At 43.1% G+C, this 25,270-nt stretch overlaps 2 protein-coding genes across 2 annotated transcripts in view; one reads left to right on the top strand and one right to left on the bottom strand.

The window, feature by feature from the left end:
* Positions 1–6,264: 6,264 nt before the first annotated feature.
* CDC26 (cell division cycle 26) lies at positions 6,265–16,372 on the bottom strand. Its single transcript, XM_089675197.1, has 3 exons — positions 16,243–16,372; positions 10,036–10,124; positions 6,265–6,570 (listed from the first exon to the last, which is right to left on the bottom strand). The coding sequence occupies exons 2-3, from the start codon at positions 10,114–10,116 to the stop codon at positions 6,397–6,399; spliced, it is 255 nt and encodes an 84-aa protein (XP_089531323.1). The 5' UTR covers positions 10,117–10,124; positions 16,243–16,372; the 3' UTR covers positions 6,265–6,396.
* Positions 16,315–25,270, top strand: part of PRPF4 (pre-mRNA splicing tri-snRNP complex factor PRPF4) — a 46,459-nt gene continuing 37,503 nt past the window's right edge. The window contains exon 1 of the mRNA XM_089675194.1: positions 16,315–16,381. The gene's annotated coding sequence lies outside the window, so the exon portion shown is untranslated. The remainder of the gene's footprint in view (positions 16,382–25,270) is intronic.

The raw sequence follows: 25,270 nt of genomic DNA on the forward strand, positions 1-25,270 counted from the left end.
TTTACAAAAAAAGAACCTTTAGAATTGCTTGAAGTCATTTTTTTATTGGTTAGGAAAGATTGGGAAGTGAAATCTCTGTAAGAAAATGTTATAGTTGTCACCATAATTGAAGAATCTTTCAATGGTGACAACCTTTTCCACTGACAACTGTCTAAGGCAGAGTCTCCTAAATAGCATTCCTCCAGAGACTGCTGGGGGTTCCTTGCGCAATGAAGAGTTTCTAACTCCCAGTAACCACTGATATCAATTATCTTTCCAGTTGTGGTGGGCAGTTTTCCCACTGGTCAACAATATAAGTGTCCTTCTCCCAATGGCCACCAATGTGTTTTTTTTTTTTTTTTTTGCTGCTCAAAAAAATAAAATTACTTTTTTCCCCTCATCCGCACATTGGAGGTGGATGGGGGAGTCCCTTCTTCTAAGCCAATGTATTCTGACAGCAGGGAGACTTCCTCACAGTCACAATACACTCCTCAGCTCCTCCACCAGCGCTGATAGTGAGCACATTTTCTAACAGGCTGGTTGTACACAAGTCAATAAACAGATTGACTTATGTACAACCAGCCTGCCAATATATAGATCCAAATTCAGCTGGTCCCTGCTGAACTGGCCCAAATTTCAATCCATGTATGGCTGGCTTTAGGGACCACTACACTAAGTAGCAATATAAGAAGGCACATTTCCACTGACCACCATTGCAAAGGGTACTACAATTTTTCACCACTGGTGTTTCTCTTCTGGTTCATAATGAAACTATTTTTCTTACAGAGCAAGAAATCAAAACTATCTACCATGGGTGTTAAATATGCTGGATACAGTACATTTTTAGCCTAGGTGCAGTGCAGTTGCAGTGTGGATTGATGCAATTTGGGGTGTGAGGAAAGAATGCTTGAATTTGTATGACTATAGGACAGATAAGAGATCAGAAAGCTTCCCATTGACGTCTATGGACCTCAGAGTCAGACTGCAATGCACCAAACTTGCACAGACCCCTTTGCAAAATCGGATCATGGCCGCATTGCATGTATGTTAACAGGCTCCAAAAAAACTCATGTTATTTCACTTGTCATGCAGTTTAATGCGATCTGAACTGCATTAGAAAACACATCACAGTACATTACAAAGTACTGTATCATAAAAGTAGAAAAACTACAACTTCATAGACAGATATAGATGTATTACTTCACCTGTGAAGCAATATATCTATATCTGTCTATGAAGTTGTAATTTTTCTACTTCTATGATACAGTACTTTGTAATGTTAACATGAGTATTATATGTGTTGGATTTTTGATATGAAAGTCCATGTGTTTTTAGGGGGCTTTTTTTTCCCTCCCACTTATACAGTGAAGGAAATAAGTATTTGATCCCCTGCTGATTTTGAATGTTTTCCCACTGACAAAAAAATGATCAGTCTAAAAATCGAATGGTAGGTGTATTGTAACACTGACAGAATAGCAACAAAAAATTCAAAAGAAATGAAAAGAATTCAAAAGAAATGCATGTCTAATATATGATGCACTGATCTGCATGTTCATGAGGGAAATAGGTTTTGATCCCCTATCATTCAGCAGGATTTCTGGCTACCAGGTGTCTTTCATACAGGTAACAAGCTGAGATTAGAAGCAGTCTCTTAAAGGGAGTGCTGCTAATGTCATTTTGTTACCTGTATAAAAGACACCTGTCCACAGGAGAAATCAAACAATCAGATTCCAAACTCTCCACCATGGCAAAGAACAAAGAACTGTCCAAGGATGTCAGGGACAAGATTGTAGACCTACACAAGGATGGACTGGGCTACAAAACTATCGCCAAGCCACTTGGTGAGAAGGTGACAACAGTTGGTGCAATCATTCACAAAGAAGAAACACAAAACAACTGTCAGTCTCCCTAGGTCTGGTGCACCATGCAAGATATTACCTCGTGGAGTGTCAATGATCATGAGAACAGTGAGGAATCATCCCAGAACTACACGTGAGGATCTTGTCAATGATCTCCAGGCATCTGGGACCACAGTCACCAAGAAAACAATTGGTAACACACTACGCCGACAAGGATTGAAATCCTGTAGTGCCTGCAAGGTCCCTCTGCTCAAGAAAGCACATGTCCAGGCCCGTCTGAAGTTTGCCGCTGAACATCTGAATGATGCAGAGGACTGGTTGAAAGTGTTGTGGTCAGATGAGACCAAAATCGAGCTCTTTGGCATCAACTCAACTCGCTGTGTTTGGAGGAGGAGGAATGCTGCCTATGACCCCAAGAACACCATCCCAACTGTCAAACATGGTGGTGGAAACATTCTGCTTTGGGGGTGTTTTTCTGCTAAGGGGACAGGACAACTGCACCGCATCAAAGGGACGATGGATGGGGCAATGTACCGTCAAATCTTGGGTGAGAACCTTCTTCCCTCAGACAGGGCATTGAAAATGGGTTGTGGATGGGTGTTCCAGCATGACAATGACCCAAAACACACGGCCAAGGCAACAAAGGAATAGCTCAAGAAGAAGCACATTAAGGTCCTGGAGTGGCCTAGCCAGTCTCCAGACCTTAATCTGATTGAAAATCTGTGGAGGGAGCTGAAAGTTCGAGTTGCCAAATGTCAGCCACCAAACCTTAATGACTTGGAGAGGATCTGCCAAGAGGAGTGGGCCAAAATCCCTCCTGAGATGTATGCAAACTGGGTGGCCAACTACAGGAAACGTCTGACCTCAGTATTTGGTGGCAAATCCCTTGTTGACAATCACAAAGTCATGTTTTATGAAAGGGAACAAATACTTGTTTCCCTCATGAACATGCAAATCAGTGCATACTTTGTTACACACGCATTTCTTTTGAATTTCTTTGTGAATGGGCAAACATTCAAAATAACCCGGGGATCAAATACTTATTTCCTTCACTGTAAGTCTGTATTAAAATGGTTGCTTCCCCCACCTGCACAGAGCAGTGGGGGAGTATAGGAAAGAAGAATATGTGCTGCTGGGGAGGGGGAATTAATGCAAGCTCGTTATTTGCCCTGCATATGTAAAAAAACACAGGTTTACTTTATAGCTAATGAATCTTTATATAATGACATCCATCTGCATTATGGAAGAACTGCAGTATACAGGACAGACAAGGCAGACCAGCCATCTACACCTGGGTCCCTGTTGCAAGAAAAAAAACGTGTATACACACAAGAGGATGTGCAAGCCTAGATTTCTCATTCTATTGGATGGATATATTTCAGGTAATCTTGTTCTCAGTTTCTATACGTTCCTACAATAGTACTCCAATTGACAAGAGAATAACACTTTGTGAAGATACCTTGACATTGGTGTGTGACTTTTACTGACGGTACTGTATATGTCACAGTATTGCTACTCTTATTGAAAATGGAAAGATGACACTTCATAGAGTAGTCTGATGATGTGTGACTTTAGTATGCATCCATGTCCATTATACTGGTGTATGACTTTCATACACACATACTTCCCAATATTACTAATCCCATTGACAAGAGAAGGAAAACATATTTTGCAGAGGAGCCTGATGCTGGTATATGGCTTTCATACACATACATGTCCCAGTGCACAGATGTATGCAAAAAAAAACTGTCTTTAAGAGAGTTAGAAATAGATGTAATTAGATATTCTTTGTTGTCTATCAGTGCTGGGAAACTTTGTCTAAATGAGGCTCCCACTCTTTTGCTGGTTAAAAAAAATTAAATGAGGACCTGACACTATCTCTTTAGAATGCCTACTTATGAAGGGGTAGAATCACAGGTCATCCCGTAGCTACAGTAAATGTATTTATTTTTTCAAAAGCAAAATTTTTTTTTGGATAGAGTGGAGATGGACTAGAACACCTGTCAGTTTTTATTGCTGTCTGTGCCCCCATTAAGTAGATTCACCCTCTCTCTATTTGTCCTGTTTACCAATAATATATGAAAGTGGAAGTAAAGAAAATGCCAAATTTTGGGTTGCCGCCAGAAAAGTTTGAAATGGGGGACACTAGTTCTGGTGACCTGGGGGTCCCCAAGGAATTCCCTTAATCCAAAGGGATTTCCTCTCACTTCCTGTTTGTCTGTGGGACAGGAAGTGAAGGGAAATCACAATGGAACACAGATGTCGAAAAAAAAAAAAAATCTGACATGGGTTATGACTCTCCCTTGGTCTATCCAAAATGAAAAAAAAAAAAGCTTTGCTATAGTTTTACTTTTATGTTTCTGTTCCAATTAAAGTGGGACATCATTCAAACTTAAGTGGAAAAATGTATTTCTTTTTGGTACCGGGAAAGGATTAAAATGCCCCTTTGAGAAACTATCCCTTCAGTTTCATCCATGAGAGGCAGGGAAAATACCACAATTTTACTACTTTTGCAACTTTACTCGTTTTTATGCACTTACTGCCCTGGATATAATTTTTAATATAATAAAATTACTCTTTAAAATACTACACTATTCTGGCACCTGTTTTTGGGGCTCCTTTGTGGAGCTATTACACCTACAGGACAGAATCTCATACCATCCAGTATCCAGAGGGGGGAGCCCTGTAAGCAGATTGAGCACCCATCCACCCTTAAAGGGGACCTCTGGACCTAGGAATATCCCATGCTTAATCCAGGCTGAGTGACCAGACCTCAGAAGGATGCCCACCGCCTGCTGATTACAGATTACCATCCAGGATTAATATTCCTACATGCGCATTATCCATGCGCTTCTGGTGAGTGCGCACTTCTGTTATTCTCGTCACAGTTCCGCTGGGATAATTACTTCATAGGATCTTTAACCATCATATACTGTTGGACTCTATTGGATAACTTTCTTCACAATAATTTTCCACTTCATCAATGTATTAAGTGCTGCACTTTATTTGTTCTTTGTTACTACAGAGGTTATTTTGGTTACCTTAAGTGTTTCAGCTGCTGCCTACTTAAGAGCGCTCACTATATTTCACAATTTTTGTTCTTATTGGATGAATACCCTTAAGCTAGGTTCACATGTATGTGGGTCCCCATGTAAATTGCATGCTTTCCCATACCCGCAGCAAAAGCACGCTGCTATTACCAGATGTACCAGGGTGTCATTAGTTCCTAATGCCACCCCCATGCTGGGAAAATCATAGCACTATGCAGTTTTCATGCGGCTGAGATTTTAGAAAAGGTGCAGGGACAGTTTCCTGCCTTTCCAGCAGCCTATTCAAATGATTGGGTTGCTGTGTCTGCACAATCATGGCCACAGGGAAACTGCAGTATAGTGTGAACCTAGCCTTAGTGTCCTATCTCAGTGAAAGCTATGTAACAAAAATATTATTGCTGCAACTGCAATTTTACAATAGGAGATAAAAATAACTTTCCATTTTAATCCACAGACAATATAATTTTCTAAAGCTACCAAATATTTATTTGGTTCTCTACAGTGCAACACTAACAAGTTTATTTATAAATGTTTTCACAGAAAACTCAAAACTTTCACCCACAATTTATACATTTTCACAATATGAATCTAAATGGGAGAACGTGAATCTTGGGTGGAAGTTGCGTGTAAATGAAAAAAAGAAAAAAAAAAAGACTTCTAAGAGTACAGGCTGCATGCTTTTCCAAATCCCAACTCTTGAGATTGATCAGCTGATCATAACACATGCACTTTCCTCTAGTCTGATGATGGTAGGGGAATTGCTTGCCTATGCCAGGGACCTGACAGACAGGCCAACAGCAAAATAAAAGAGCGCACATGGCAGACTGACATTGCTGCTGGTGACTGAAAGGCAATGGCGTAGCATTATCAGTCTTCAAAAGGAAGTGCTGTTGCTGGCAGGATCTCAGGTAAGAAATTTTGCAAAAGATTAAAAAAAACATGATTGTAACGGTACATAATAGGGCATAATGTCAAACATACTGAAAAACGGGTTTACATACACTTTTTCAAAAATTGCTAGTTGCCTGGCCATCTGTGAAATATACTAGTTGCTGTAAAAATCTAAACTGAACTGGGCTGCTATTTAGTGTGTTTTCTGCTAATAGGAATGGTCATTGCACCGATGTAACTACTGTCTAAAGCCCTCACTCAAGCAGCAATGATAGATACGCTTGTTTTAGCTCTCTCACTAACATTTACATGTAAGACTTTCAATGACTCTGAAACAGGGACTTTGGTTCAGAATATAAATCCACTTTAACAAATCACTTGTTCCCTGGACTAAAACCTTTCCAAAAGATACTATAATATACTAGAAAGGCTACTCTTACTGGGTTGTTTTTTTTTTTTTTTAGGCAAAAACAAATGTCACCAAGTACTGGAAAAATATGGCACTTTTATTAATAAAAAAAAAAGCAAAATTGAACCCGCACATAAATTAATTTGTTTGCACACTAGCTCAGTTCCTTAAGTTCGTAACAAAAAAACAAGACAAAGTTTCCTTTGCTCTAAAACTCAAAGTTTCCAAACTGGACGGTGTGGCTGTTGGGCTTTGGCTGTGGCTTGTATCCAATACGGTCATGTATAGTCTGCTCTCTTGTTTTAGAGTCACCACTGAGAGACACAGCAGCATCTTCCTCACTGGCGGACAGATCTACCTCTTCTCGCTGTTTTTTACGACTCTACAAAAAAAAAATTATATGTAAATGAAAGATGATAGAAGGAATAACTGAACATTGAGTTTCATGCAGAAATGTGTTTCATTCAACCACCAGGGCGACCCCCACATTCATTATCTAATGAAGCACTAATGTAAGCATGCATGTGCTTACATTAGTGGCCGATCCTTGTGAAAGCTGGAAACCACTAAATTAGTCACCTCTACTAAAATCATTGCTGCTAGTGTCTGCATCCTGTGCCAAGACACTGCCCTGCTGCTTCCTGAACACAGAAGGTTGCTCTCTCGGCATAGCTCCATTCAAAGAAGACTTAAAACTGGAGAGTGCAAAATCTGGTGCAGCTCTGCATAGAAAGTTCCAATTTTTTTTTCTTGGTAAAAGCTTAATTGAACAAGCTAAAGTAGTTAGAAGCAGACTGGATGAGCGAGTTTGGGGTGGAGGAACTTGACTGGTCTGCACAGAGTCCTGACTTCAACCCAATAGAACACCTTTGGGATGAATTAGAGCAGAGACTGCATGCCAGGCCTTCTCGTCCGATATCAGTGCCTGATCTCACAAATGTACTTCTGGAAGAATGGTCAAACATTCCCATAGACACACCTAAACTTAATGGACAGCCTTCCCAGAAGAGTTGAAGCTGTTATAGCTGTACAGGGTGGGCCAACTCAGTATTGAACCCTACGGACTAAGACTGGGATGCCATTAAAGTTCATGTGCGTGTAAAGGCAGGCATCCCAATACTTTTGGCAATATAGTATGTATATATATATATAACACACAGCGGGTAAAATAAGTATTGAACACGTCACCATTTGTCTTGGTAAAAATATTTCTGAAGGTGCTATTGACATGAAATTTTCACAACAAGCTGGTAACAACCCATGCAATCCATACTTACAAAGAAACCAAAACAAATAAGTTCACAAATTTATGTGTAATAAAATGGAATGACAGATGGAAAAGTATTGAACACATGAAGAAAAGGACGTGAAAAAGGCATGGAAAGCCAAGACCCCAGCTGAAATCTATCAGTAATTAGAAAGCAATCCTGCCCCTTGTCAGTGCAAATTAATATCAGCTGGTTCAGTCTCAACTGATGGCCTATAAAAAGGTGTCTCATTACCAAGGTGTCACACAAGTCGATTTTCATGATGGGTAAAAGCAAAGAGCTCTCTCAAAACTTTTGCAAATGTATTGTTGCAAAACATACTGGTGGCATTGGTTACAGAAGGATTTCTAAACTTCTGAATGTTCCAGTGAGCACTGTTGGGGCCATAATCCAGAAGTGGAAAGAACATTATTTTACTATAAACTGGCCATGACCAGGTGTTCCTCGCAAGAGTTCTGACAGAGGAGTGAAAAGAATTATCAGAAGAGTTGTCTGAGAGCCAAGGACCACTTGTAGCGGCTTCAGAAAAACCTGGAATTACAAGGGACAATTGTTTCAAAGAAGGCAATAAGTAATGCACTCAACCGCCATGGCCTGTATGCAGGCTCACGACGCAAGACTCCATTGCTGGAGAAAAAAGCACGTTGAAGCTTGTTTAAAGTGTGCTGTACAACAAGCCTGTGAAATACTGGGAAAATATAGTCTGGTCAGATGAACTCTTTGGATGCCTTAATACACACTCAGGTTTGGAGGTCAAATGGCACTGCACATCATCCCAATACACCATACCACAGGGATGTTCAATTAATATCGCCCGACGCCTGAGACATGTAGTTTTTTTTAACCTTAAGCAGGGCTCACTTGTCAGGTAGAAGCATTTGGGCAGCAATGCTGCCACCCGATTGCTTCCACACAGCCCACTATGGTGCCAGCCTCCACTCCCTCTGCCCACTATATGTCCCAGGCTCCGCTTGCCCATCTGCAGGCCCGGGAGTGGTTCCGCAAGTGCCGGCAGGTTTAGGGAAGGGAGGAGAGCGGACACATCTGCTCCCCTCCTCTTCTTGTCCAGTCCCGGAAGTGATGTGATGTCAGTTCTGGGTCCCCACTTACAGATTCCCCAGAGTTCATAGAAGAGGCCCAAGGAACTTTCAAGATTTGAAGACTATTTGTGTGGAAGAATGGGCCAAAATCACATTTGAGCAATGCATACGACTAGTTTCTCCATACAGGAAGCGTCTTGAAGCTGTCATTACCAACAAAGGATTTTGTACGAAGTCTTAAATAAATTTCAGTTAGTGTGTTCAATACTTTTTCCCTGTGTCATTTCATTTTATTACACATAACTTAATTTCTGAACTTCTTTGTTTTGGTTTCTTTGTATGTATGGATTGCATGGGTTGTTACCGACGTGGCAAAAATTTCATGTCAATAGCACCTTTAAAAGGGGATTTTTTTTTTCCTCATCTAAAGTGGAGGTGCTTTGTAAGATAATGAAGATAATGTGTGTGTTTGTATATACAGCGGGTAAAATAAGTATTGAACACGTCATCATTTTTCTCTGTAAATATATTTTTGGTGATCAATGTCCATTGCAAGGATGTGAAGAACCTTTCTGGCAAATTCCCTCCTTCTGTTGCTGTAAAGAAATAGCTCTTTGTTTCACCAGACTGGACACATACTCATTCTGAATGGGAAAGTCTGATTTATTATTATTTAGCTGATGCATGTTTTGTGTTGTAATGAGAGCTGCAGTATCTGCATCCCTTTACAGTAGAAGCGATTAACTCTTGTGGAGTATCTCAACAAAACTAACACTTCAATTGCAGAGGATGCCTAAATTCTGATTTGCATCGCAGTGCAGACTTCTTGCAAAATCAGTGAGCCAACCGCACAAGCAAGAAATTACATTTCTGTCATTTGACAGATGACAATGTTACTGCCAAATAAACAGGGTCACAGCAAAAAATGTAAAAATTCCATAAGGGATGTACAGGTGTAAGAGCTTAAAGAGGAGCTCCAGTCTCATTTTTTAAAATTTAAAGTCATTGGCTACAAAAACTGTAGCTGCTGACTTTTAATAAACAGATATTCACCTGCCCTAGGATCCAGCGCTGTGCTCACCCGAGCCCTTTGTTCACTGGTCTTTGGTCCCCAGCAGTGGTATCTTGAGTGTGGGCACCTGGCTGTAACAGCTTGTGGCTTCACAGCCGAGAGCCCACCACGCAGAAGTGGGAGCTGGTAACTGTCAAAACCAGGTACCCGTTCCCCCTCTCCCCCGCAAAAAAGTGCCCTTTGTTAATGAGGAGCAAGGGAGGAGACCTTAAAGTGGAAAGTCCCCTTTTGGGTGAAGCTCTGCTTTAAGTGTCTCAAGGAAACTTGTACGGATGCTATGCCTGACCTTTCCTGACAATGTTAGTTGCCTGGCTGTGAATGCTGCAGAAAACAGAGAAAAAAAAGGGGTGCCATGCAAAAGCAAAGCCTTTTTTAACTACTTCCTGACCTACTTGTTGGGATCTGCTGTAAAGAATTAATTAAAAGTATTTATAATAAAAGACCACACCCTCATGTGGTTTACTCACCTCCAGTTCTTTTCGAATACTTTCAAATTCCTCAATATCATCAAGTTTCAGTTCCAGGCGTGTGGGTTTCCTGCGCAGCATCTTGCAATCTATATTGAACAGAAATGTCAATGTTCATGCATCATGCAACAGGAACAAAGGCTGCATAGTATCAAGTCATAAGACCAAGCCCATCAGTCACAGAATGGGGAGCCCAAACTGATATCCACCAATGAACAGAACAGTCATGTGATGAGGCAGCTTGAGAGCAGTCAACAAGACCTCAGAATAAGTGTAGAATGTGGTCTAAAACATGACAGCGAGCAGAACCACATAAAAGGGCAGCATCCAAATCAATCAGTGTTGATAATGATGGTATGAATGGTACTGCGTCTGCAGAGCTGTACAAGAAGACGACATGTTGGAGCTGCAGCCATAACAATGGGAATAAAAACTATCACCAAACAGCTCCCAATCTAAAAGAGAAGGGATAGACACAAAAGGCAATGGACATCTTTTCTATATCAACAGTAAATAGTGTCTATCATGGGGAAATCAGGACTTTCAGGCAGAGAAAATGCAGTCTGCATAGAAAGGTCCTAAAGATGGACTTAAAGCCCAACTCTGGACAATTTTTTTTTCCCCAATGCAGCGGGGCTGTGCCCACACTGCATGGGTTAACTGTTCGTTTATTTCTAGGGGAAAGGAGAGCAGAGATATACTTACCTGATCCTCTCAGCACAAGACCAGCCCGGCACCCCCGTACTCTAGTGGCCTTGAGCAGTGGACTGTTCCTGACGTCATCACGCCCAGAGCAGACTTCACAGACTAGGAATAGCCCACTAATGGACCGTGGATGAGCGCGGTTTTCCGGAGAATCAAAGCATTGGGTGAGTATAAGCTTTCTATTCACCCCTAGACAAAACGAGAGGGTGACCCACACAGTGCAGGCACAAACCCACTGCACGGGAAAAGAAAATTTCGCCCAGAGATGGGCTTTAAAAGACAAGTTCACCTAGGATAGGAGCATGTTACATGTATAACATGTAACATGCTCCTATGTACCCACCTTCTGCTGCTAGCGCTCCCCTCTCTGCCAGCAGCAGGGGGTTTCCTCTCCCAGTGCCCGCTGTCACAATTTTAAAACTGCGCAGCCGTGCGAGGCTCCACCCACATGGCCGTATCATTCATTTACAATTTCTTGTGAATGAACAGACTACAAGTACTGTTAGCCATTGCGTCTGACAACTTGTCAATGAACAGAAAGGGTGCTGGTGAGCGCTTGGGTAGTTCATTGATCTTCCTGCTCTCAAGTAACTGACTGCCCATATGAGGAATAGGCAGACAGCTACCCTGGGAGTCTGCAGGAGCCTGACATTGCACCTGTGATCTGCTGATCACAGGTGCAGTGCTCTGCAGGCTTCTTAGAAAATAAATAAATAAATGCACATTTTTTTACCTGTAAAAAGAAGTGCATTTATTATTTTGTTTTACGAAAGGTGAACTTATCCTCCTAAAGTAAACTTGTCAGTACCTTTAGACTGTTAAGGGGTTGGAGGAAGTATGTCCCAAGTCTCCTCTCCCCTAGCGATCACTTGGACTGAACACTGTAAGTTTGTAGAAAATCAAGGGAATTCCTCTGAGGAAGCCAAGTTACCTTGGGGCGTAACACGTAGGGGAGGGGCACATGATGCCACGACACTCCACACGTAAATGAGAGTAGTAATTATACTGGATTGATTGCCGGTTTGCACTACAGGAGTTTTTTTATACATTTTTTTGCTGGAAATGTGTGCTGCTAAAGAGCGGCACAGGGGTGCGCAAAATCATGCATATATACGGCTGTCAATCACCGGGTGATTCCCCGCCGGCACCCAATGATCTCCATGACTTATGAAGGGGGAGAGACCTAGGTATAAACAACACAGATCTATCCCCTGTCAGCTCCTGCACACTGCTTTGTATGGCTCTGCATGGCAGTGTGCTTACAGTGAAGCACACACACAGCACACAGTGAACCCCTTCCTGCCCCGTGCCATTAGTACAGTGTCAGTGCTTTTTATTAGCACTGATCACTGTATTGGTATCACTGGGGATGTTAGGGACACCAAGTCAGTTCCCCCAGTATCAGAATGCCCAACGCTGTCCCACTATAAGTCGCTGATCGCCGCAATTGCTAGAAAAAAAAAAATTCCAGTATATATACCGCCATTTGTAAACGCTATGACTTTCATGTAAAACAAATTAATTTACATGGATTTGGATTTTTTTTATTAGCAAAGACATGTAGCAGAATACATTTTGGCCTAAATTTGTTTAAAATTTTTTTACTGGACATGTATAATAGTAAAAAGTCAAAAATATCGTTTTTTTCTCAAAAATGTCTTTTTGTTTATAGCGCACAAAAAATAAAACCGCACAGGTGATCAAATACCACCGAAAGAAAGCTCTATTTGAGGGAATAAAGGACATACATTTCATTTGGGTGCAACGTTGCATGACCGCGCAACTGTCAGTTAAAGTAACGCAGCGCTGTATCGCAAAAAATGGCCTGGTAAGGAAGGGGGGTAAATCCTCTGCAGGGCAAGTGGTTCATGTAAGTGTGATTCCAGAGGATCAGGGAAATTATAAGAAAGCTTTTACACAATATAAGCACCATTTTGGCAGGTTTTGTTTTCCCTCGTGTGTGTGGCTGATCTATGCATGGGGTGAGGATACAGAATTGGATTAATTAATGGAGGAGAGGAGTAATTGGAGAGAAATTGAAGTGTTTCATCCATTTGGAGTATTACATGTGGTCCCTCAGGGCACAAGGGCTTACTGATCAGATTATAATAGTGAGATCAGATTCCAGGTGACAGCACATCCGGTGGATGGTGATCACACTGGCTTGAAGAAGCGGAGCACGTATTGGTGTTGATAGCACAAGATACCAAATACCCACGCTTTAAAGATTGGATGTTATTTCAGGACTTTCATCATTTGTAGATTTGTGTATACTTATATTTTCAAAAAAAACAGAAGGTTTATATTTAATAGGATTATATTATTTTGTATGGTGCAGTTTGATGATTGATGGGCACACAGATTGACATTTAAGTATGATGCAGTTTGATGATTGATGGGTACACATTGACATTTAAGTATGGTGCAGTTTGATGATTGATGGGCACGCATATTGACATTTAAGTATGATGCAGTTTGATGACTGATGGGCACGCATATTGACATTTAAGTATGATGCAGTTTGATGATTGATGGGCACGCATATTGACATTTAAGTATGGTGCAGTTTTATGACTGATGGGCATGCATATTGACATTTAAGTATGGTGCAGTTTGATGATTGATGGGCACGCATATTGACATTTAAGTATGATGCAGTTTGATGATTGATGGGCACGCATATTGACATTTAAGTATGGTGCAGTTTGATGATTGATGGGCACGCATATTGACATTTAAGTATGGAGCAGTTTGATGATTGATGGGCACGCATATTGACATTTAAGTATGATGCAGTTTGGTGATTGATGGGCACACATATTGACATTTAAGTATGGTGCAGTTTGATGACTGATGGGCACGCATATTGACATTTAAGTATGGTGCAGTTTGATGATTGATGGGCACACATATTGACATTTAAGTATGGTGCAGTTTGATGACTGATGGGCACGCATATTGACATTTAAGTATGGTGCAGTTTGATGATCGATGGGCACGCATATTGACATTTAAGTATGATGCAGTTTGATGATTGATGGGCACGCATATTGACATTTAAGTATGATGCAGTTTGATGATTGATGGGCACGCATATTGACATTTAAGTATGGTGCAGTTTGATGATTGATGGGCACGCATATTGACATTTAAGTATGGTGCAGTTTGATGATTGATGGGCACGCATATTGACATTTAAGTATGATGCAGTTTGGTGATTGATGGGCACACATATTGACATTTAAGTATGGTGCAGTTTGATGGGCACGCATATTGACATTTAAGTATGATGCAGTTTGGTGATTGATGGGCACGCATATTGACATTTAAGTATGATGCAGTTTGGTGATTGATGGGCACACATATTGACATTTAAGTATGATGCAGTTTGATGATTGATGGGCACACATATTGACATTTAAGTATGGTGCAGTTTGATGATTGATGGGCACACATATTGACATTTAAGTATGGTGCAGTTTGATGATTGATGGGCACACATATTGACATTTAAGTATGGTGCAGTTTGATGATTGATGGGCACACATATTGACATTTAAGTATGGTGCAGTTTGATGATTGATGGGCACACATATTGACATTTAAGTATGGTGCAGTTTGATGATTGATGGGCACACATATTGACATTTAAGTATGGTGCAGTTTGATGATTGATGGGCACACATATTGACATTTAAGTATGGTGCAGTTTGATGATTGATGGGCACACATATTGACATTTAAGTATGGTGCAGTTTGATGATTGATGGGCACACATATTGACCAATGCGGAGTCATAGAGAGTTGGTAGATATTGAAGGAAATTACAAAGGAAAGGGGGTAGGACAAGAACAAGTACACAAAATGTCACCAAGAAAATCCCTCTGCAGGCTCCAGGGTGAGCTGAGGACACGGAATACTATTAGAACAGAACACCAGACCCAGAAAATTTCAGAGGGGGAGAGAACCTAAATTCAGCCTCAACCTTTCCCACCTCCCATCACTCCAATACAGCCCTGCAACTCGAGTCCCCAGATATCTAGGGGAAGGGTGTGCTGAGGACTCCACTACTTGTGAGGGCAGATCAAAAGGCACGCTGGGACTTCTCAATCCCCTGTATATAGAGTGAGGGCATGCTGGGACTTGTAGTACCCCTGTATATAGAGAGGGCAGGCTGGGACTTGTAGTACTCCTGTATATAGAGAGGGCAGGCTGGACTTGTAGTATCCCTTTATATACAGTGAGTGCAAGCTGAGACTTGTAGTACCCCGATATATAGAGCGAGGGCACATGAAACTTGTAGTCCCCCTGTATATATAGTGAGGGCAGGCTGGGACTTGTAGTCCCCCTGTTATAGCGTGATGGCAGGCTGGGACTTGTAGTACCTCTGTATATAGAAGGCAGGTTTGGGACTTGTAGTACCCCTGTATATATAGCAAGGGCAGGCTGGGGCTTGTTGTCCCCCTGTATACAAAGTGAGGGCAGGCTGGGGCTTGTAGTCTCCCTGTATATAGAGTGAGGGCAGGCTGGGGCTTGTAGAACCCCTGTATATAGTGAGAGCAGGCTGGGGTTTGTAATCCCCCTGTATACAGAGTGAGGGCAGGCGGGGACTTGTAGTCCCCCCTGTATATAAAGGGAAGGCTGAGACTTGTAGTCCCACTATATACAGAGTGAGAGCAGGCTGGGGCTTGTAGTCCCACTGTAAGCAAAGCAAGGGAAGGCTGGGGCTTGTAATCCCCCTGTATACAGAGTGAGAGCAGGCTGGGGCTTGTAATCCCCCTGTATACAGAGTGTGAGCAGGCTGGGGCTTGTAATCCCCCTGTATACAGAGTGTGAGCAGGCTGGGGCTTGTAGTCCCCCTGTATATAGAGTGTGAGCAGGCTGGGGCTTGTAATCCCCCTGTATATAGAGTGTGAGCAGGCTGGGGCTTGTAATCCCCCTGTCTACAGAGTGAGAGCAGGCTGGGGCTTGTAATCCCCCTGTCTACAGAGTGAGAGCAGGCTGGGGCTTGTAGTCCCCCTGTATACAGAGTGAGAGCAGGCTGGGGCTTGTAGTCCCCCTGTATATAGAGTGTGAGCAGGCTGGGGCTTGTAGTCCCCCTGTATACAGAGTGAGAGCAGGCTGGGGCTTGTAGTCCCCCTGTAAACAAAGTGAGGGCAGGCTGGGGCTTGTAGTCCCCCTGTATACAGAGTGAGGGCAGGCTGAGGCTTGTAGTCCCCCTGTATATAGAGGGAAGGCTGAGGCTTGTAGTCCCCCTGTATATAGAGGGAAGGCTGAGGCTTGTAGTCCCCCTGTATACAGAGTGAGGGCAGGCTGAGGCTTGTAGTCCCCCTGTATACAGAGTGAGGGCAGGCTGAGGCTTGTAGTCCCCCTGTATACAGAGTGAGGGCAGGCTGAGGCTTGTAGTCCCCCTGTATACAGAATGAGGACAAATTGGGCTCGGTACGTATAAGGACATGCTGGGACTTGTGGTACCCCCTATTGCAGGCTCCCCCCACTCACCGTTTCACTTCCCCAGGATACGGCCTCTCCACCTTCTGCTCCCAGAGTGCACCACTCCCGGGAAATCGTCAGTTCCGGTCCGGAGGAGGAAGCAGCGTGTGTAGAGCGTCCGGGAGCCGCTGAGTGGCGGCCGAACAGAGTGAGTATCAGCCGGTGACCCCCCATCCGTCCTGTGTACAGAGTCCTGTGTGTTACCTCTGAAAGACACCCTGTCATTCGGGCTCTGCATAGACCCACCACAGTCATTACTGTATGTCAGGGGGACCGGGAGATGGGGCACTTATCTGTATAATGTACAGTGTATGGGGGGGGGGGGGCCCTGTCTGTATAATGTACAGTGTATGGGGGGCCCCTGTCTGTATAATGTACAGTGTATGGGGGGCCCCTGTCTGTATAATGTACAGTGTATGGGGGGCCCCTGTCTGCATAATGTACAGTGTATGGGGGGCCCCTGTCTGCATAATGTACAGTGTATGGGGGGCCCCGTTCTGTATAATGTACAGTGTATGGGGGCCCCCTGTCAGTAGAATGTACAGTGTATGAGGGGCCCCTGTCTCTATAATGTACAGTGTATGAGGGGCCCCTGTCTCTATAATGTACAGTGTATGGGGGCCCCCTGTCTGTATAATGTACAGTGTATGGGGGGCCCCCGTCTGTATAATGTACAGTGTATGGGGGGCCCCGTCTGTATAATGTACAGTGTATGTGGGGCCCTGTCTGTATAATGTACAGTTTATGTGGGGCCCCCGTCTGTATAATGTACAGTGTATGTGGGGCCCCCGTCTGTATAATGTACAGTGTATGGGGGCCCCCTGTCTGTAGAATGTACAGTGTATGGGGGCCCCCTGTCTGTAGAATGTACAGTGTATGAGGGGCCCTGTCAGTAGAATGTACAGTGTATGGGGGCCCCCTGTCAGTAGAATGTACAGTGTATGGGGGCCCCCTGTCAGTAGAATGTACAGTGTATGGGGGCCCCCTGTCAGTAGAATGTACAGTGTATGGGGGCCCCCTGTCAGTAGAATGTACAGTGTATGGGGGCCCCCTGTCAGTAGAATGTACAGTGTATGGGGGGCCCTGTCTGTATAATGTACAGTGTATGGGGGCCCCCCTGTCAGTAGAATATACAGTGTATGGGGGCCCCCTGTCTCTGTAATGTATAGTGTATGGGGGGCCCCTTTCTGTATAATGTACAGTGTATGAGGGGCCCCCCTGTCAGTAGAATATACAGTGTATGGGGGCCCCCTGTCTCTATAATGTACAGTGTATGCGGGGCCCCTTTCTGTATAATGTAAAGTGTATGGGAGCCCCCTGTCTGTATAATGTAAAGTGTATGGGAGCCCCCTGTCTGTATAATGTACAGTGTATGAGGGGCCCCTGTCTGTATAATGTACAGTGTATGAGGGGCCCCTGTCTGTATAATGTACAGTGTATGAGGGGCCCCTGTCTGTATAATGTACAGTGTATGGTAGCCCCTGTCAGTAAAATGAACATATAGTGTGAGGGGGCCCCCTGTCTATGTAATGTACATTGCATGAGGGCCTCCTGTCTATGTACTGTAATGTAGATTGTATGGGGGCCCCTGTCTTTATAATGAACATATAGTATGAGGGGCCCCTGTCTGTATAATGTACAGTGTATGAGGGGCCCCTGTCTGTATAATGTACAGTGTATGAGGGGCCCCTGTCTGTATAATGTATGTTGTATGAGGGGCCCCCGTCTGTATAATGTATGTTGTATGGGGGGCCCCTGTCTGTATAATGTACAGTGTATGATGGGCGCCTTTCTGTATAATGTACGTTGTATAATGGGCCCATCTCTGTATAATGTACAGTGTATGGGGGGCCCTGTCTGTATGATTAACATATAGTGTGAGGGGCCCCCTGTGCATATAATGTACATTGTATGAGGGGCCTCCTGTCTGTATAATGTACAGTGTATGAGGGGCCCCTGGTTTTATAATGTACAGTGTATGAGGGGCCCCTGTCTGTATAATGTACAGTGTATGAGGGGCCCCTGTCTGTATAATGTACAGTGTATGAGGGGCCCCTGTCTGTATAATGTATGTTGTATGATGGGCGCCTTTCTGTATAATGTACAGTGTATGGGGGCCCCTGTCTGTATGATAAACATATAGTGTGAGGGGCCCCCTGTGCATATAATGTACATTGTATGAGGGGCCTCCTGTCATTATAATGTACATTGCATGAGGGACCCCTATCTGTATAATGTACATATTGTGTGAGGGGCCCCTATCTGTATAATGTACATTGTATGAGGGGCCCCTGTCTGTATAATGAACATATTGTGTGAGGGGCCCCTATCTGTATAATGTACATTGTGTGAGGGGCCCCTATCTGTATAATGTACATTGTATGAGGGGCCCCTATCTGTATAATGTACATTGTATGAGGGGCCCCTGTCTGTATAATGAACATATTGTGTGAGGGGCCCCTATCTGTATAATGTACATTGCCCCTGCCAGGACCTCAGTTGTGTGGACTAGTTGGGAATGCTCTGCCTCTCCCTGTTGCCCAATACATAACACTGCCTCCGCCAGCTTGTCTTCTCCCCATGATGCATCCTGGAGCCATCTCTTCCCAGGCAAGACGCACACACCTGGCCATCCACATGATGGAAAATAGGACGTGATTCATCAGACCAGGCCACTGTCTTCCCTGGCTGTGTGGTCCACTTATGATGCTCATATTCCCATTGTAGGCACTTTTGTCTGTGGACATCTCTGGTCATTTCCTGTCCGCAGTCTCTGATCATTTCCTGTCCGCAGTCTCTGGTCATTTTCTGTCCGCAGTCTCTGGTCATTTTCTGTCCGCAGTCTCTGGTCATTTTCTGTCCGCAGTCTCTGGTCATTTCCTGTCCGCAGTCTCTGGTCATTTCCTGTCCGCAGTCTCTGGTCATTTCCTGTCCGCAGTCTCTGGTCATTTCCTGTCCGCAGTCTCTGGTCATTTCCTGTCCGCAGTCTCTGGTCATTTCCTGTCCGCAGTCTCTGGTCATTTCCTGTCCGCAGTCTCTGGTCATTTCCTGTCCGCAGTCTCTGGTCATTTCCTGTCCGCAGTCTCTGGTCATTTCCTGTCCGCAGTCTCTGGTCATTTCCTGTCCGCAGTCTCTGGTCATTTCCTGTCCGCAGTCTCTGGTCATCTCCTGTACTGTGTCCGCAGTCTCTGGTCATCTCCTGTACTGTGTCCGCAGTCTCTGGTCATCTCCTGTACTGTGTCCGCAGTCTCTGGTCATCTCCTGTACTGTGTCCGCAGTCTCTGGTCATCTCCTGTACTGTGTCCGCAGTCTCTGGTCATCTCCTGTACTGTGTCCGCAGTCTCTGGTCATCTCCTGTACTGTGTCCGCAGTCTCTGGTCATCTCCTGTACTGTGTCCGCAGTCTCTGGTCATCCCCTGTACTGTGTCCGCAGTCTCTGGTCATCCCCTGTACTGTGTCCGCAGTCTCTGGTCATCCCCTGTACTGTGTCCGCAGTCTCTGGTCATCCCCTGTACTGTGTCCGCAGTCTCTGGTCATCCCCTGTACTGTGTCCGCAGTCTCTGGTCATCCCCTGTACTGTGTCCGCAGTCTCTGGTCATCCCCTGTACTGTGTCCGCAGTCTCTGGTCATCCCCTGTACTGTGTCCGCAGTCTCTGGTCATCCCCTGTACTGTGTCCGCAGTCTCTGGTCATCCCCTGTACTGTGTCCGCAGTCTCTGGTCATCCCCTGTACTGTGTCCGCAGTCTCTGGTCATCCCCTGTACTGTGTCCGCAGTCTCTGGTCATCTCCTGTACTGTGTCCGCAGTCTCTGGTCATCTCCTGTACTGTGTCTGCAGTCCATTGGTGCAGAATATTTTTTTTTTGTTTTCCTTTTATATATAAGTGAATACCTGCATGGTTGACAATCTGAAGTGCTAGCCAGGTGATCCCATCATCTCCACCCTTTGCAGGAAGATGGAGCTCCCCATTGCCCCCCACCAGACACACACACACAATGCTAGGATGGCATCTTGCTCCCAGCATCCATTGCCTGAATTATGTACCTGAACCTCAGCCATTATCTCAGCATACTGTTAATCAGTTAGGTGATTTGCACATACTTCTGCCTACTTCTCATTGGCTGGCAGGTTGTGCCTGCACCCAGCTAAAATGACCTCTGGACCACCACCAAAACATTCCCAGCACAAAAGGGACACGTAGGTGGGTAATATCTTACTACTAATTCATTATAATTTGAAAAAAAATATTAGAAAGCTAGAAAAGATGTTCAGGATTTTGTATTTTTATTAAATTAAGATGGTGCTGTTTGAGTGGCAGATATATTCTGGTGTAAAAATCCCGGCAGTTTTTCACTCCTAGGAAGCCATAGGTGGTGCATTGAGGCAGCCATCAAAGTGAATGGCTGCTCACAGCCTTACTTGGGTAAAGGCGATGCTTTCTTGCATCAGTGTTTGAATGCACATATGAAGTATTCCTTGAATGCAGAAGTTTGCGTTCAGGAAAAATTCATAGATTTGCAAATAAAGATGAAGAAAATATAATTTCCCAAAGTACCTGTCTATGGCTATCTGTACACACCACCTGGCACCCCAGCTGCAGAAAAATGCCATAATTTGATCACTGCAGCATATTTACACCCCGGTCACATCGGGTGCGACTTGGAATGCGATTTGCGTGCCCTGCGACTTGCAAATCGTATGCCAAGTCGCACCCTATTGTCCACTATTAGAGCGGTCATATCGGAGCGGTTCCAACTTGGTCACAGCCACACCGATTTCTAAAGTAGTACATGCACTACTTTTGTTGCGATTTGCATAGACATCTGTGTCAGATGTCTTGCAAATCGCAACTGAAATCGGCATGTCACCTGATTTTGAAATTGGCTTTGATGTGACCGGGGGCTAACTCTTCAAACCGTCCGTGTACCTGAGCCTCCTGAAATGATAAAAACCTAATAGTATAATTGAGCATAGAAATTTTGGTTTTTTGGTTTGTATGTTTTGTTCTGCTTTGATGGAGCATATACAGTACATATTGTATCTGCATGATAGAGGGCAGACACACAGCGGTAATGCTGTACATTTCCATTTTCTAGTTTAATTCGGATGTCTTGTGTCTCAAAGATTTGAAAAAGCATAAAGTACTGTAATGGCAGCGGGTGGGGTGTGGGGGCTTATAACAGAGAGCAGCATGTGCCAGAATTGTCCGTGCTGGAAACACTTATGTGCATATGGGGAAAGAACAAAGAGAGGGCGCACAGGCTTAGTGCATTACCATAAAAAATGTTTAATAAAAATAAAGTAGGTGTTGTACTCACAAACGACAATATAGTCAAGGCACATCATAAAAGAACAGCTGGGTCAACACCGCGCTGAGTAACAGTCCGCAATAGGGAGTTTAGACATCCAAAAGGCTGACGCGTTTCGAGGACTTGCCTCTTCCTCAGAGCCACTTATGTGCATATGTAAGAAAGGGGCATGTGTTATTTGTACTTGGCTTTTTCAAAAATTTGACTTTACATTTTGGGAATACCATCAGCACCCTGAGATTTCATGGATAAAATACAGTGATTGATGTACAGTATATTCAAATAATTCCTCTGTGAAAGATTGCTTTGATTGAATGGAAGTCTTACAGTGGTCATACGTGGAACAATGTGATTTTGAGATAATTTTGGAAATCTTGCTCAAAATTGGCTGGATGTGGCTTTGGATTTGATCAACCAAGCAGCAATAAATGACTTTCCATCTACTATATTATGGCTATTCCAGCTGATGTTTCTTACCATCTTGGCATTTTGTTTTTGTTAGTCAAGGTAGACAAGTTTATCATTTTGTTTTCTTTGACTCTCCAGGTGTATTTAAAATAGATAATCTTGTATACATGTGTGCTAAAATATTATTGTAGTTTTGTACTGATAGGGTATCTTACTTTCAGTAGTTTCATGTAAAACTATGAGAAAAAAAAGTTAGGAAATACATTGTTCATCAGATGCTAGTTGAGGGCCTTGTACAAAAACTGCTCAAAACATTTGGTGGCAGATTGAAAGCTCCTTTTCTATCATTGGGCAACATGGACTCAATCACCCAGCTGAAACAAGTTGATCACCAGAAAGAATGAATGGCCAGGAGATCAAATGTGAGGCTTAATGGGCTCCCTATTCATGTATTTAAAAAAAGCTCATTTTGAGGAAATGAATGAGAAAAGAGTGGAAACAAAGAAAGAACTGGAAGAGAAGGAAGCTAACAGTATAACAAGGACACATTCAGAAGTATGATAACATTGACGAACCCAGCTGAACCAAACATTTTTTTATTACCAAGTAAATGTTTGAATTCTTATGAGGTAAACAATTATCCGTTGATTTATATGCTGTTTTTTGCTAGGATGCCAGTGTGTATCGTTGAGGGATGTACGACCACCTCAAAAAGGAAGACTGACGAAATAATGCTTCACTCATTCCCGAAAGACAAGGAGCTAATAAAGCGATGGTTACAGCAGATGCATCAGGACTTTGGTGATTTGGAAGAATTTGCTGAAAAAGTTTTCACTAGCACAAGGGGCAATTATAGAATGTGTTCTCTTCACTTTACTCGTAGTGCTTATGAAATCAGGGGATTAACCCTTTTTTTGAGAAGAGATGCCATTCCGACTTTGTTTCCAGAACCGGTAACAATTCAACTTCCAGCAAAAGGATTATCTAGTTCTGTTTTAAATTCTGAATTACATACAGTGCACGCCAGGCCCACGGCCAACACACAACAGCCCATACGACAAATGGTGGTAGGACTTTGCCATGAACCTTCTGTGGCACCTCAAGTACCTATTAAAACAGAGGATGAAACATCATCAAGTGGTGTCGAAGCTCAGCATGAAGGAATGTCTCGCATATATATTAAGAGTGAGGATGAAACTACAAGTGGGTTTTTAACTACTGAATTACACATGGCACATACTGTGTCCCCAGATAATGCACAGCAAGAATTGGTGGCAGGTCTTGGTCAGCAAGAACCTGCTACACCATCCCAGATAAACACTTTTACCGTTCTAACTTTGGACCGCTCTAATCTAATTTGTACACCTCAACTAACCAATGTGAGATCTCAAGGATTTATCCCAGTTGTGTCACGAAAAAGACTATACCCACCAAAAATTATAAAAACTATGGGAACTATGACCGAGTACCTTCCAGGGAAAGCCCATAAATCCATACAGTTTGACAAATCAATGGGTACCAGTCATAAGAGTTCCCAGGTCAGCCTGAGACCATTTCACAGCTCTATTGGAATACAGTGTAATCTTGTCACTCTCCCAAGTCTGAAAACTTTATCACCACGTCACATCGAAACTAGTACGGAATCAGAAGACTCATCTACAGCCCTGCATATGGACCTCAGATAAACCTCTGGCAAATATACATTAATTGTTGTTACCAAGAGGCTGGCTCTCAGTTTGTTATCCTCTATCATCTATGGCCATCCGCTGTGACAGCCAAGCAAAGGGATTCCCATGTTCCAAGATGTTTTGGAGATCATTTAGGAATCATTCATGCCATAGACTGTAGACTCGTGCACTTACAATAGCCCTTAGGACAAACATCAGCACTTTTTTAATGCAACTGGGTGGCAGCAGTTACAGACAATTAGAAGGCAGCTTTTATCAAGAAAATGGTTGAAAATATAAAAATATACACCCACCAATGTCAATAAGGACCCTTTTTTATAAAGGGTTATCAGAGTTTTTTTTATTTCAATCTTTTGCCTGTTTAAAAAAACATGTCAGTGTTTCTCATTACCTTGTTACTTTTCTGTACAATTGTACATTGCACATTTTCTGTTGTATACAAAACATTTCCCCCAAAGTGTATCTATGGTCCAATTGTAATATCATATATTCATTTAAGCATTGTATTTCAGTTATTTCTAGTTTACTCCTATTAATCTGAACCATCCTGAAGTTTGAAAATTTACTTTGTGGAGATCCCCGCACATTGCTGTGTCACACATTTCACAGAGCCTGCCTTCTGAACTACAGAGGAGACATTTCAGGAGTCAGCACAGGGATCGCTGCTTGCAGGCAGCCTTTAGAAATGGAAAGTAAACAGTAGAGAAGTTGCAAGGCATGCAGGGAATCCAGGAAGTTGTAGAGATAGTCAACAGACAGGCAGCACTCACAACATGAAATTAGGTTTTTCAAGTAAGCTGATATTGGATTGTTAAATATAACTATTGTTTGTATTGTTATTACAATGCTGATGTTATGAAAGTGTATGCTGTGACCATAGAACTCCTTTAATAAAAATGGGACTATTTGGCATGTAAATGTTGGAGTCTGTTTATTGTAATTGTTTGGGTGATGATCATATAATGTTGGTGGCATGTTTGCAGTTTGATTTTATGCAAAACTTATGTTTCCAAATAATCTTGTTTCCATATATTCTTTAAAGTAGAAAAATAAGTCTTGCTCGATCACTTAAACATTACAAATAAGTGCCTATTTTGTTTAAAATCCAGTAATACACTGTCTCACCGTGCTGTGCACATAGTTGCTCTATTTGTGGGCACTGCGACAAAAATCTAGAGACTGATCTGCTAACGGCCTAAAGATTTAATGCTGCTCAGGGGCTCTGGGCTTCAGCAAGATGGTAGCCTCCAGCAAGAAGAAAGAGGAGCAGTGGTGGTGGCAATTTACAGTACACACTTATTTTGGTAGCTTAATTATTAATGTGGCATGCATGTTCCTTGCTAAAGAACATTCTTTTTTTTTTAATCAAGTTGTTATGGCTAAAGTTCCCGCTTTCAATTGGACTCATGAGATAGACTTTGGTTACAATGGTGATTGCAGCTGTAGGGCCAGGGCCACTGAATTGCCAACTCTGATGAAAATCACGTGACCAGTGGTTGGGCATTGGTCATGTGACTACTGAAGGAAGTCCGCTAAATAAATGCAATGATTAACAGCCCGTTTTGCCACTCAAACTACACATTTTGTATGTGACATGGATATTGCATATATTACAAATCTGAACAAGATTTCC

Source organism: Staurois parvus, unplaced genomic scaffold (assembly GCF_062004578.1).
Source record: "Staurois parvus isolate SC_StPar_1 unplaced genomic scaffold, SC_StPar_1.0 ptg000154l, whole genome shotgun sequence".
Classification (NCBI taxonomy): domain Eukaryota; kingdom Metazoa; phylum Chordata; class Amphibia; order Anura; family Ranidae; genus Staurois; species Staurois parvus.